We start from the raw sequence: 14,429 nt of genomic DNA on the forward strand, positions 1-14,429 counted from the left end.
TATCAGGCAATGGTTTAAGCTCAAACACAGGATCACCCTTGGGTGGAGGAGGATCCCCTAGGATTTCAACAGGCAAGTTGTGTTTCAGAATAGGTCCCTGTTTAAAGAATACTTCATCTATTTCCCTTCTTTCATTCATAAACATATCATTTTCATGGTCTAGCAAATATTGTTCTAAAGGATCATTAGGAGGCACAACAATAGAAGCAAGACCAATAATTTCATCCTTACTAGGCAATTCCTCATCACGGGGTTGTCTACGAAATTTAGAAAAATTAAACTCATGAGACATATCATCCAAACCAATAGTAACAACATCCTTTTCGCAGTCTATCCTAGCATTGACAGTATTCAAGAAGGGTCTACCAAATATAATGGGACAAAAACTATCTTGTGGGGAACCAAGAACAAGAAAATCAGCAGGATATTTAACTTTCCCACACAAGACTTCAACATCTCTAACAATCCCGATCGGTGAAATAGTATCTCTATTGGCAAGCTTAATGTTGACATCAATTTCTTCTAACTCAGCGGGTGCAATATCATGCATAATTTCTTGATATAAAGAAATAGGTATTGCACTAGCACTAGCACCCATATCACACGAGCCATGATAACAATGATCTCCAATTTTAATAGAAATAACAGGCATGCCTACTACAGGTCTATGTTTATCTTTAGCACCAGGTTTAGCAATTCTAGCAGTTTCCTCACAGAAATAAATAACATGCCCATCAATTTCAGCCTAGAGATCCTTAACCATAGCAATATTAGGTTCAACCTTAATTTGCTCAGGAGGTGTACAAGTTCTAGTATTACTCTTATGAACCACAGTTGAAGCTTTAGCATGATCCTTTACCGTAACAGGGAAAGGTGGTTTCTCAACATAAGCAGTAGGAACAATAGGATCATTATAAGTGATAGTCTTTTCTTCAACTTTAATAGGTGCAACTACTTTTACTTCTATGGGAGGATGATATTTAAACCACTTCTCCTTAGGGAGATCAACGTGAGCAGCAAAAGATTCACAGAAAGAAGCTACTATCTCAGAGTCAAGTCCATATTTAGTGCTAAATTTACGGAAAACATCGGTATCCATAAAAGATTTAACACAATCAAACTTAAATGTTATACCTGACTCCTTACCTTCTTCGAGGTCCCAATCTTCAAAGTTGCGTTTAATTCTTTCCAATAAATCCCATTTGAACTCAATAGTCTTCATCATAAAAGAGCCAGTACAAGAAGTATCGAGCATGGAGCGATTGTTGTCAGAAAGTTTTTTGAATAATCATTTCTCTTGAGAGCTCATGATTGGGGCATGAATATAACATTGACTTAAGCCTCCCCCAAGCTTGAGCGATGCTTTCTCCTTCGCGAGGCCAAAAATTATATATATAATTACGATCACGATGAACAAGATGCATAGGATAAAACTTCTGAGGAAATTCCAATTTCAATCGCTTGTAGTCCCATGATCCCATATCACCACATAGCCTATACCATGTCAATGCATCTCCCTTCAAAGATAAAGGGAAGACCTTCTTCTTGATAACATCATCGGGCATACCTGCAAGCTTAAATAATCCACAAACTTCATCCACATAGATTAAGTGTAAATCGGGATGCAATGTTCCATCTCCTGCAAACGGATTAGCTAGCAGTTTCTCTATCATACCCGAAGGAATTTCAAAGTAAACATTTTCAATAGGTTCAGTAGGTTGAGGAGCAACTATTTGCTCTACCGGTCGGGGTGAAGATACCCCGAACAAGCCCCTCAAAGGATTACTTTCCATAGTAACAAGTGACAGTAAATTTCAGCACACTTTATAAATTTTTCCTTACCAAATTCCACCTACCAAAGGTGCTTCACTCCCCGGCAACGGTGCTAGAAAGAGTCTTGATGACCCACAAGATAGGAGATCTATCGTAGTCCTTTTGATAAGTAAGAGTGTCGAACCCAACGAGGAGCAAAAGGAAATGATAAGCGGTTTTCAGTAAGGTATTCTCCGCAAGCACTGAAATTATCGGTAACAGATAGTTTTGTGATAAGGTAATTTGTAACGGGTAACGAATAACAATTGCAAACAAAGTGCAGCAAGATGGCCCAATCCTTTTTGTAGCAAAGGACAAGCCTGGACAAACTCTTATATAGAGAAAAGCGCTCCCGAGGACACATGGGAATTATCGTCAAGCTAGTTTTCATCACGTTCATATGATTCGCGTTCGGTACTTTGATAATTTGATATGTGGGTGGACCGGTGCTTGGGTGATGTCCTTACTTGGACAAGCATCCCACTTATGATTAAATCCTATTGCAAGCATCCGCAACTACAAAAGAAGTATTAAGGTAAACCTAACCATAGCATGAAACATATGGATCCAAATCAGCCCCTTACGAAGCAACGCATAAACTAGGGTTTAAGCTTCTGTCACTCTAGAAACCCATCATCTACTTATTACTTCCCAATGCCTTCCTCTAGGCCCAAACAATGGTGAAGTGTCATGTAGTCGACGTTCACATAACACCACTAGAGGAGAGATAACATACATCTCATCAAAATATCGAACGAATACCAAATTCACATGACTACTAATAGCAAGACTTCTCCCATGTCCTCAGGAACAAACGTAACTACTCACAAATCATATTCATGTTCATAATCAGAGGGGTATTAATATGCATAATGGATCTGAACATATGATCTTCCACCAAATAAACCAACTAGCATCAACTACAAGGAGTAATCAACACTACTAGCAACCCACATGTACCAATCTGAGGCTTTGGGACAAAAATTGGATACAAGAGATGAACTAGGGTTTGAGAGGAGATGGTGCTGGTGAAGATGTTGATGGAGATTGGCCCCTCCCGATGAGAGGAGCGTTGGTGATGACGATGGCGATGATTTCCCCCTCTCGGAGGGAAGTTTCCCCAGCAGAACAGCTCTGTCGGAGCCCTAGATTGGTTCCGCCAAGGTTCCGCCTCATGCGTCGGAGTTTCTTCCCGAAAGCTTGCTTAGGATTTTTTCTTGGACAAAAGACTTCATATAGCAGAAGATGGGCACCGGAGGGCCACCAGGGGGCCCACGAGGCAGGGGGCGCGCCCAGGGGGTAGGGCATGCCCCCACCCTCATGGCCAGGGTGTGGGCCCCCTCTGGTATTTTCTTCGCTCAGTATTTTTTATTATTTCCAAAAATAACTTCCGTGGAGTTTCAGGACTTTTGGAGTTGTGCAGAATAGGTCTCTAATATTTGCTCCTTTTCCAGCCCAGAATTCCAGCTGCCGGCATTCTCCCTTTTCATGTAAACCTTGTAAAATAAGAGAGACTAGGCATAAGTATTGTGACATAATGTGTAATAACAGCCCATAATGCAATAAATAACGATATAAAAGCATGATGCAAAATGGACGTATCACCTGCTGGGTCTGGACCAACGACGTCGCCCACACCCCCACCAAGCACACGCTCGGGTCCTGCCGCGCGGCGCGGGGCGCATCGAGGAGATGCAGGGCTACTCTTCGCCCAACTGGCGCTTCGCCCTGCCGCCGGGCACCACGGACTACACCATGCTCATCCACGTCGATGGGGTTGAAGACTGGACGCCACCATCGCCGCGCTCCTCCCACTCCACCCAAAGTGGGCTGCTGTTGTCCGACTCCGACACCGACGACCGGCCCCGCTTCGCTGTGATCCCTGCCACTTGGACAATGGAGGTCGAGGACGGCCAGCGGGGCGATTGCCTCCAGCGCCTTGGGCGTGCGCCGGTGGCCGGCCTGGGCTGCCGCGGCCTACCACGCGGCGGGAGCGACCATGACGACGCTGGTGGTGCTGGAGGCAGGGGGCGCCATTCCTGGAAGGACGCCCTGCTGCGCAGGGGACGCACGCCGGCCCCGCTGGCGCCGGTGCCCGCCCTGCGTCACCGTAGCCGCTCCCCTCCTGCCAGGCGCCACCACAAGAACGAGCAGGGCCGCCGTATGAGTGGCAGAAGGCCATCAGCGGGCGACGCTCAACCCCATCAACGACGGCTGTCCGCTCCTCGATCCCCGCGGTCGACGTCAGGCACCGTGGCGACATAAGAGGTCAGCAACAACAACAAAGGGAAGGACCCGGTCGATGACTTCTTCAGGGCGGCAAGGCGGCCCATCCTCGCGTCGGTGATCATCGACAACTCGGCGACGGAAGTCCAAGCTGCTGCTGACACCGCGGTGGCAGCTTCCCTTGACTTTGACAGTGGCACACAGATGGAGGCCATCGAGACGGAGGCACAACTGGACGTGTTCGGTCCCACGCTCGCCGCCACCCCCCAGGCCACCGGCCAGTTCAACAGATGCGCCCCCACGCCTGCTTGTATGCTGGAGATGCAGCTCGGCGTGGTCACCACCCACGTCTGCCAGCTCGAGATCACCAATGACAATGAAGAAAGCCCCCCCCCCCCGCCACTCGCCGCCAGTTCCACGATGCCCCTGCGCCGATCATCGCCAACGCCCCCTGCGCCGAGCATCTGCACCACCTAAGTCACGTGCGGCTGCAGTACCCACCAGGCAGAGCGCTCACGAGGCCGCCTGCACCTCCAAGACGCCGGTCTCGCAACGCGCTTCCCTCCGCATCGTCAAGGAGCTCGGGCTACTCGGGCCCAAGGAGAAGATGACCAAGGAGGTCGCTGACGCTCTCATCCGCCGCTTCGATGAGCCGCTCACCGACAACGACATCGCCGTCATCGCCAAACTGACACGTCTCGACAAGGACTCCCTCCTCGTCGCTGCAGGCCTCACAGGGCCTGAGGGAGGAGCCGTTGTGGCCAATGTTTAGTCATGTTAGTACACCTATGTTGTAGTCTCTGGTGGCGGTCGGCGTGTCGCCGGGTAGATTTCCTTTCCTCCGTTTCAGTAGAGTGGACTGCTTCTCGCTGGCGTGAGTTGGGCGCTACTAGTGGACGCCGGCGTGCCCCTGCTAGTTTGGTTGTGTCTATACTGGGCCTGAGGCCATTTAGAATCTTTTAGTCACCGGAGCAACCCCTATTTCCAAATGAGTGAAAGCTTTTGCCTGATCATGTCGTGGAATGTCCGCGGCCTTAACCAGCTGGCGAAACGCGCGGCGATTTGCGAAGTAGTTATGGCGAACAAAGTGGCAATCCTCTGCTGCAGGAAACTAAGATAGATATCTGGACACCGAGCATCATCAGGGAAATTGGTGGTGCTGCTCTGGCTGAATGCGTCGTCCTCCTTGCGATCGGCTCCCGCGGTGGAACTGCTATCTTCTGGAACATGGACCTAGTCAGCATTGCGTCCCATGCTATAGGCGAGTTCACGATCACCGCAAAAGTGACACTCCTCCGCCAGTCCAAAAGCTTCTAGCTTACTATTGTGTACGGCCCAGCAGACGACTCTAGAAAGACTACTTTCCTTGCCGAATTAGCTAGAACGACCCCCACCAACTGATCTGTGGCTCATCAACGGAGATTTTAATCTCATTTACGAGGCAAGGGACAAGAACAACCATCATATGAACCGTAGGATCATGGGCAAGTTCAGGCAAGCCATTGACAACGCCGACCTAAAAGAGATTAAGTGCAAGAATCGTCGTTTCACCTTGAGTATCAAGCGCGAAAACCCGACGCTCGTCAGCATCGACAAATTCTTCTGCAACTGCAGCTGGGAAGAACTGTTCCCCTCCAGCATGCTGATGGCGGCGTCCACGGCGTGCTCGGACCACTGTCCTTTGCTCCTAGCTGATGCAACTACCCCCCGCCGTCGCGCTCAATTCAAATTCGAAAGCTTCTGGCCGCGGTTCCCGCGCTTCCATGAGACGGTTGATCATGCATGGAACAGACTAGTGCACAACGCCTGTGCTTTCAAGCGCCTGTCGATCAAGATGGCGCGAACTACTAGAGATTTGAAGATCTGGAGCTCCTCCCTCTTCAGCGACGCCAAGCTACAATTCCACATAGCAATAGAGATTATCCTGCGCCTCGATGTAGCCCAAGAATCCCGCAACCTCTCCACGCCTGAGTTCAATCTCTGGGGGCTCTTTAAGAAGAGATTGCTCGGCCTCGCTGCGATCGAGCACGCGCGCAAACGTCAAGCATCCCGGCTGACCTGGCTCAAGCTGGGCGACGCGGGAACTAAATTTTTCCATGCAAAGATTCACTCGCGCCGAAGGAAAAACTTCATCCACAGCCTGCAGACGAGCAACGGGATTGCCACTTCACATGAGGACAAGGCGGCAGCCATCTTCGAGCATTTCAACTCCGTCCTCGGTTCCAAAGGAGCACACCCAAGAACCATTGACTGGAGCCAGCTCCAGCTGCCCACAATCACAGGGGGCGGCCTGGACAACCCCTTCTCCGAAGACGAGGTCTGGAAGGTGATCAAGGCCTTGCCGGCAGAAAAAGCTCCAGGCCAGACGGCTTCATAGGAATTTTCTTCCGTAGTTGTTGGCAAACTATCAAACACGACATCATGAAGGCATTCTACCAGTTCTACTGCATGGCCGGCGACGACCTTGTTGCACTCAACTCCACCCTGGTAGTTCTGATCCCAAAGAAAGACGGCGCAACAATAGTTTCAGATTTCTGACTAATTAGTCTAGTCCACTCCATAGCTAAGCTGATCACCAAAGTTCTCTCCATGCGGCTCTCCAACGTCATCGACTCCATAATCTCGCCAGCGCAATCTGCCTTCCTGACAAAGAAAAGCATGCATGACAGTTTCCTCCACGTCTAAAATGCAGTTAGATCACTGCACAGAAGAAAGATGCCCGTGCTCCTGCTCAAACTTGATATAGCAAAAGCATTCGACAATGTCTCCTGGGAATATCTACTTGAGCTCCTACAAGCCCTAGGCTTCTCAGCTAGATGGCGTGATTGGATCACCATGCTGCCAGCGACATCAACCTCCTCCTTCTTGCTTAATGGCGCGGCGGGCAAGCAAATTATACACTGCCGAGGACTCAGGCAGGGCGACCCCCTATCCCCGCTCCTCTTCATCATCGCCATCGACCCCATGCATCGTCTCCTCCAACGTGCCATGGAACTAGGCCAACTCGACTCACTACCAGGCAGGGACCTCTCGCTGCGCGTGAGTCTTTATGTGGACGATGCCATCATTTTTACCAACCCAGTGAAGGAGGAGATCGATACTCTAATGAACGTCATTCACAATTTTGGGCAAGCATCAGGGCTGAAAGTGAACCTTCTGAAATCATCAGTCGCTGCTATCAGGTGCGACCACATTGACCTGTAGCAGGTGCTCCAGAATTTCGGAGGACAGCAAGCTCAGTTCCCTCTGCGGTATCTTGGACTGCCAGTCACCATCTCTAGGCTGCGCATAGTCATCTTGAGTTCATCTTGGACCAAATCAGAGCTTGTCTGGCGGGCTGGAAAGGATGGCTCATGTCCATAACAAGGAGGAGAGTGCTAGTGAGAAGCGTTTTAAGTGCGCTCCCAACTTTTGCCCTGACTGTTTTGAAGGTGCTGAAGAAGCTCCTAGCCGAGGTGGACAAGATTAGGAGACACTTTTTATGGGCTCAAGAAGAAGAGGTCAGTGGAGGAAATGCAAAGTAAGCTGGCCGGTGGTGTGCACTCCGATCGACAACGGTGGACTGGGCATCTCAAATTTGCATCGCTTCAGCCGTGCACTCAGACTCAGGTGGCTGTGGTTCTCTTGGATCACACCCAATAGGCCTTGGGTGGGCATGCAGCTGCCATGCGGCCAAGGAGACAGAGATCTCTTCAACACCTTAACAACGGTGACGCTGGGGGATGGAAAAACGGCCAGCTTCTGGGACAGCTCCTGGACTGGTGCGGGAACACTGAAAATGGAATTCCCAGAGCTCCACAAGCACACAAGAAGAAAGAATAGAACAGTTCAAGCGGCACTTCTCAATGACACTTGGATTGCGGACCTAGCTCATGGGAACATGCAGCAGCTATGGCCTGAGGTGATCCGCCTGAATAGAGGGCTCATCTCAAAGAACGTAAGCCTAAATGACCAAGTACGAGACACAATTCAGTGGAAGCACACGACCTCGGGGTCCTTCCCCACCAGCTCGGCATACAACTTTGGAAAGACGCCATGGCAGGTGTGGGCATTGGCCCGGATAAAATTTATGGCATGGTTGCCGCTCAAGAGCAGGTTATGGTGCAATGATCGGCTCCAGAGAAGAGGATTGCCAAATGAGTATTTCTGCCAGTTTTGCTTCAGAAACTTGGAAACCTTGCAACACCTGTTCTGGCAATGCCCTTTTTTATCTTCAGTCTGGGCAAGAGCTGCTCAAGGAAATGGTTGCAGCTCCATGCGCACTGCAAATTGGTAGCACAAGAACAAAGCTGTGGAGATCATAACAGAGATGATAAATGGACCGAGACCCGAGCACAAGAAGGGAGTCAGGACAATGATCATCATGGTGCTGGGAGACATTTGGCAGCAGCGCAATGAGTGCACCTTCAGACACAAGATAGCAAACCTGACCGAAACCATGGCAAGCATTAGAAGGACCTTCGAATTATGGTGCCAAGCAGGAGCAACCCACCTAGAGCACCCGTTCTGGGACCCTCCTTGAGGAGTTAACTTGCTAGTCTATCCGCCGGCTAGGTTGTTTTTCATCTCTTCTTTTTCCTCCTTGATCGCAAGATCGAACACCACCTTTGTTTTCCCGCCTGCTTCCTGCTATGAAATCAATATATGCCAGCCATCAGCTAGTCCATTCAAAAAAACAATTAGTATAATTTAATTTAATAATTTTGTGTGATCTGTGATTATCTTTTTTATTGTTTTCAGTTGCTGGAATTTAGTCTATTTTGGGATAGCCCAGTAGCAATTTCAGAAATTCCTAATAAATTTTAGAGGCCCACTTAGTCCATTCGTGCAAGGCAAGGGGTCTTACTAAAGTTTAGTCCTTATAAGGGAGGTTGTTTCCCCACATGTATGAGCATGAGAACAAGAGAGACATTCATGTGCGCTCCTCCTCCGCCGCCCGCCTCGGGTTGCGGGAATGGGCCGATGTCTAAATTTTTACCACGCACGACAGGTATACGAATGGTCACACGGGAGCTAAAACGTTTTGCCGTAGTGGAGATTGAATCCTAACGGCACACCTCTTCGGCTGCAGGTTGTTCGCTTCGTCTCCTTCTTTTGCTTCACCTCCCGTCGCAGCCTGCTCGCCTCCTTCTCATGTGCCTATAAAAGAGAGGTTGCTCCTCTCTAGAGAGACACATCAGAACATCATCTTCCTCTTGCCACCGAGTTCCTGAGCACTCAGCTACTGCTATGATCTTCCCCATCCAGGCTTGTGGTGTGCATCGGAGGTTGGGACAGTAGGCCTCTGAAACCCCACCTCTTTGAGTCCTGTACGGGAGAAGGGTGATAAGGTTGTTGGGGAGTTCTCCCCGTGACTGCTGACCTGTTCATCACGGACCCCCCGGACGCCGACGACCACTTCCCCAACGACAAATTCTTCCCCTACGTTGACAACCTCTTCGACGACATGGCCGGTAAGGACGTCGACCCCAAGACCGGTGCTTCTGCCGCTACTCTGTACATCTTCGTATTCTTTCTGTTTAAGATGCTACCACAGTTTCTTATTCTAGCATCGATTCTACATATGTTCTCTTGTAATTCACATGTGCAGATGCTATTTTCCCTCACTCTGCTAGATTACATGACTTTCATCTGTACTATAATAGTCATGTTTTAACTACTTTTTCTATTAATAAATCATATGGTAAATTGCTCATATTTCCAACAATTCAAAAACCTTATTATAGGCAATTTACCCCAAGTGGTTTTGCGGCATCCATGAGGCCTCCTATGTTTGAGGGTGTGCACTATAAGAGGTGGCGCGTGAGAGCAGTCCTATGGTTTCAAACCATGAGTTGCTATGACCACTCTTGGCAAACCTGAAGGAGATCTTGATCCTCAACAGGAACAATCTTTTTCAGAAAATGGATACCCTGTTCAAGGCTGCTCTCTCCAGTGTTCTTGGTGAGAACATAGTCGATGCTTATGCATCAATTGATAATGGAAAAGATATGTGGGACGCACTCGAGGCCAAGTTTGGGGTCTCGGATGCCGGCACTGAGCTGTGCATCATGGAACAATTCTATGACTATAGGATGACTGATGGGCGCTCCGTGGTTGAGCAAGCTCATGAGATACAGTCATTTGCTAGAGAACTTGAGCACTTCATTTGTATGTTACTGGAAAAGTTTGTTACCGGAGGCATCATCACTAAGATTCCTCCCTGTGACACCAAAATTTTTTGGCCTTATTTTGTTTATTAAAATATTGCCAGGAAATAAAACTTTTCCAATTTGTCAAGTTTTACCTTTTGTGATTTTGGATTTTTGCCTCTAGTGGGAGAAACCTTCAAGGGTATTGTTGGACTTGATTTCTCTCCATAATAAAACCTTTATTTATCAGTGGATTTAAATGTGCAAGATTTATTTATTCAAAAAGCTTTCTTCCTTTAAAATGATTTCCTTTTGCATTTGGGGCCTATTTGCACTACAACCATTTGATAAATGCTTTTAAAAATTCCACCAAAATTTGGGGATGTCATGTGATGTTTCCACATCACTTTTATGCAAAGATACCTTCTGGCCATTGGAGATTTTGAGCTCTACACCAATTTTTCCAATCTGGTCCAGTAGGCACTTTTGCACTGCAACCCATTTAAATATTTCTTCAAAAATTCTTCCAAGTGTTTGGAGATGACAGTGGATGCATACAATTCATCTTCAAGCAAAAACCCAATGATGTTCTTTGGAAAATTTGAGTGGATCAACCTCTTTTGCTTTCTGGTCCAAATTGGTGATTTGTACTGCAACCATATTTTTCCTTGCTCTAGTGACCCTGAGCTTTTTCCTACTTGTAGCCCTCCCTACCAAACTCTTAAGTCCAAGAGATTGGGCTCATTGGAGATTTTGAAGTGCATGTTCTAAACCCCTTTTCTTTCTGCCCAAAACTGGAGTTTTGCAAAACTTGCACTATCAACTTTCTGTTTTTGCCAAACTAATCTCACCACCATCTCCTGTATCTAAAGAGACACTGATCTGGAGAGTTTGGCCACTCCAAGAATTGCCTATGTGCATCTGGCGTTCTGTCGAACACCTGGTGTGCACAGTCAGTTTTGGCAAGCTCTCTGGTTTGCATTGTGGACTTGAACCCCTGGCCTATCCACCTTGTCCACTAAGTGTCTTGCTCCCCCCACCCTCGATCTGTGCTTTGCCAGCTCCACCCTCGAGCTCTAGAGCGCGCTGGCATTGCGTCGAACAGGTGCCGTGCGTGCTCTGGGCGCGCCCAGAGCGCACGTTTTGCACGCGCGCGCACTACGCCGACACGCCGCACTGCCGCACGCGACGCGACCCGACCCTGGCTCCCTCTGCATCGCTGAGCCACGCACTAGCCGCCCCCCTGCTCCACGATTCCTCTGGTGCCCGACTGCGCCGCTGGCCGCGCCCTTGGCGGCACGCCGGCGTCGGCAGCGGCCTCTGCCATGTTCGGCACCGCCCAAACCACGCCAGCGCGCCAGCTGCCCCGGAGCACAGGTCGTGCTTATCCCCCCGCTCGTCGGAACGCGTTCGTCGCCGCCAAGATGCCCTGCACCTACAGCAACGGCTGTCGCCGGCGATCCTATCCTCTGCCACCGCGGGAACCTACCTCGAGCGCTATATAAAGGGGTCCCCGAGCCCCTCCGAGCACTCACGCGACTTCAGGCACTCCTCGTAGAGCTTCCCGCGTAGTGAATCGACCTGTGGTGGCCGTCTCCCTCAACTCCGGCCAGCTCGGCCGCCGCCAAGCCCCGGTACGATTCGTCGCAACCGGCCACCCTCTTGCCCAACCAGCACCACCAGAAGCTTCCCCGTAGTCTTGCGGAGCTGCCCAGCTGCCCAAACTCGATCGGAGACCACCGGAGCACAATAGTCACTTCACCACCGTAGCCTTCACCCGCCGAGGAGCTCGCCGCCGGCGATTCCTTCCACCTCCGACGACCCTTCAACCACCCAAGGGACCGCCTCGGTCTAGCCGTTCCATCCCCGCCCACAGATGCCCTCGAGGAGCCGCCGTCTGTCGTCGGCGATCGCCGGAGCCCCGCTCCCGTCGGGCAGAAGAGAAGAGATGGAGGGAAGACCAGTCAAACCTGACCAGTGGGCCCTCTGGACCCACTGTCAGTGACCCGCGCAGCGCCCTCTCTTTGTTTAAGTGGAGGCGCAAACCCCCGAGTGCGTTTCCCTGCTGCGTAAGCGTATTTCCCTCGAAGCGTTTTCCTTTTTTCTGGTTTTATTTAAAAACAGAGTTGACCAAACTTTGACTGGCTATAACTTTTAAAATAAAACTCCAAATGAGTTGATTCTTTTTCCTACTTCTCTCAAATTTCATCTAGTCTATTTTAAGATTTATTTCAGAAATATTTGAGACAGGTTTTGGTACTGTGTTTGAAATATTTGTATTTGTGTATTTTGCAAAATAGGATTTTTGGAGGAAAAGGAAAGCTTCCAATAAGTGCATCCTTTGCATACTCTTGAAGGCAAGCATTTCTGAACTCTGGCATAATATTTGTTGTGGTGTTTGGATACGATCACAGCACCTTTTGTCTTGGAGTATAAGTGACAGTTTATGTATCGATGTAGTCTCGTGCATGAGTGCACTTTGAAGTTGTTTGTGGCCAGCAATGGATACCCTGAGGATTTGGATCGCCCTCGTGAGCTTCTCTTGCACACCGGTAGGAAGCGGGAAAGTCGTGGTCTTGGGTAGACACGAGCTTGTCCCTAATCCCTCGTTGTGACGAGTATGCCCGGCATAGCATGGTGAGGCTCGAGGGGTGGTGATTTATTTCACTAGTGGTGATATTGTTGGTGGATACTTGGATCACCTGAGTCGGTTGTAGACCGAGTCTTGTTCAGTAGCTTCCTTTTGTCGGTACCACCACTTGTCCCTGCAGGGGACAGGGTATGGTTCAGTAGGTTGTCAACCCCTTTCCAAGGCACACACCGTACAGAGAGGCCGTGATGAAGGTCCCGTGGCCACGGATTAAAGCCTGTCATTCGGTCCGGGGGCATGGGTGTTTTCGGTTGGAGCCGAAGGGGATAGCTTCCCCAGTTTGCGCGCGGTATAAATTTTGTGATCCCATGCTACGTCGAGGTTGTAGCCTCCCCACTTAGAGTTTTGCTTGGCAGGTGTCGTGGGTGATTCCAGGCACTGGTGAGTTAAGCTGGTGTGTGCAGGTCAGGCGTGTTTTCAATCAAAAGACCGTAGACGGAATTAGTCCCGAGGGACTGAGTAATCCCGTTACTCGTGGAAAATGGTACTCCCTCTGCAGAGGATACATCCTGTCGGATAGTCATGTTCTTGAGTAGGACCACAGTCTGAGTTGAATCTTTGTAACGGTATCCGGATGGAGAACGATTTAACTAGAACTCTGCAACGGTATTCGGATGGAGATACGACTCGACTAGTTTATCGGTTTTCGGATGGAGTAACGACTGTACTTTAATTTTATTTATGAATGTGGTTCTATTGGATTGTGATCTTTATTATTGTGGACTAACCAATTATATTATGTATATTATTGAGTATCCCTGGGATGGTTCTACCTCCTGGATATTCACTGTGATTATTCTCGTATAAGCCCTTTCTGTGGTGTCGCTCAGACGCCCGACTGCGGCATGCTTGTTGTTCATTTATCTTTTATAAGCCCTTTATGTGGTGTCGCCCCGACGCCCGACTGCGGCATTATTATTTCTGCATTTTCCGCTCGAGGAGTCATTCAGACACTCGTTTGGCAACAGTATTATTATTTCTGCATTTTCCGCTCGAGGAGTCATTCAGACACTCGTTTGGCACCAGTATTATTATTTCTGCATTTTCCGCTCGAGGAGTCTTTCAGACACTCGTTTGGTACCAGTATTACTATTCTGCAGTTTCCGCTCGAGGCGTCATTCAGACCCTCGCTTGGCACCCAGTATTTTACTTTGAATCATTTTAACCACACGTGTGCGTTATGGTTTTTGGTATCTTTTCGTGACAGACGTGTGATCACATGATAGTCTGGAGCATGTTTGACATTTATTATACCCGTGTTCTTAATGTTTGCGAGTACATTCAAACGTACTCACTGGCTTGTCCCTGGCTATTGTCTTGGCCAGATTGCCTTGCGTGGAGGTATGCATCGCGGTGACACCCTCGGAACCTACGCTGTTGACGTGTGCAGCCTCGCGAAGATAGGAGTTATCCTGGTCAGCTGTTCTTGTGGGAAATGGAGTCCCATAGACGCAGATGTTTTCCAACCGCTTCTGCCCTCAACCATTAGAAACCAAGTGTTGTACCCCCAGGCCTAAATGGTCCTGTACTACATAATTTTGTTCCTTGCTTGGAATTCTTGTATCAAGTTGGTACCTCATCAGCTAACAGTAATCCTGGGGCTGGTGAGC

General features: G+C 49.1%; 2 protein-coding genes across 2 annotated transcripts; both read left to right on the top strand.

Moving 5' to 3' along the window:
* The first annotated feature begins 5,518 nt into the window (after positions 1-5,518).
* LOC141025930 (uncharacterized) lies at positions 5,519-6,576 on the top strand. The gene is made up of 2 exons (XM_073501865.1): positions 5,519-6,364; positions 6,466-6,576. Exons 1-2 carry the CDS (start codon positions 5,519-5,521, stop codon positions 6,574-6,576), a joined length of 957 nt encoding a protein of 318 aa, XP_073357966.1.
* Positions 6,577-6,753: 177 nt separating this feature from the next.
* Positions 6,754-7,242, top strand: LOC141025931 (secreted RxLR effector protein 78-like). The gene has a single exon (XM_073501866.1). It carries the CDS (start codon positions 6,754-6,756, stop codon positions 7,240-7,242), a length of 489 nt encoding a protein of 162 aa, XP_073357967.1.
* Positions 7,243-14,429: the final 7,187 nt, after the last annotated feature.

This window comes from Aegilops tauschii, chromosome 6 (assembly GCF_002575655.3).
Source record: "Aegilops tauschii subsp. strangulata cultivar AL8/78 chromosome 6, Aet v6.0, whole genome shotgun sequence".
NCBI classification, from domain to species: domain Eukaryota; kingdom Viridiplantae; phylum Streptophyta; class Magnoliopsida; order Poales; family Poaceae; genus Aegilops; species Aegilops tauschii.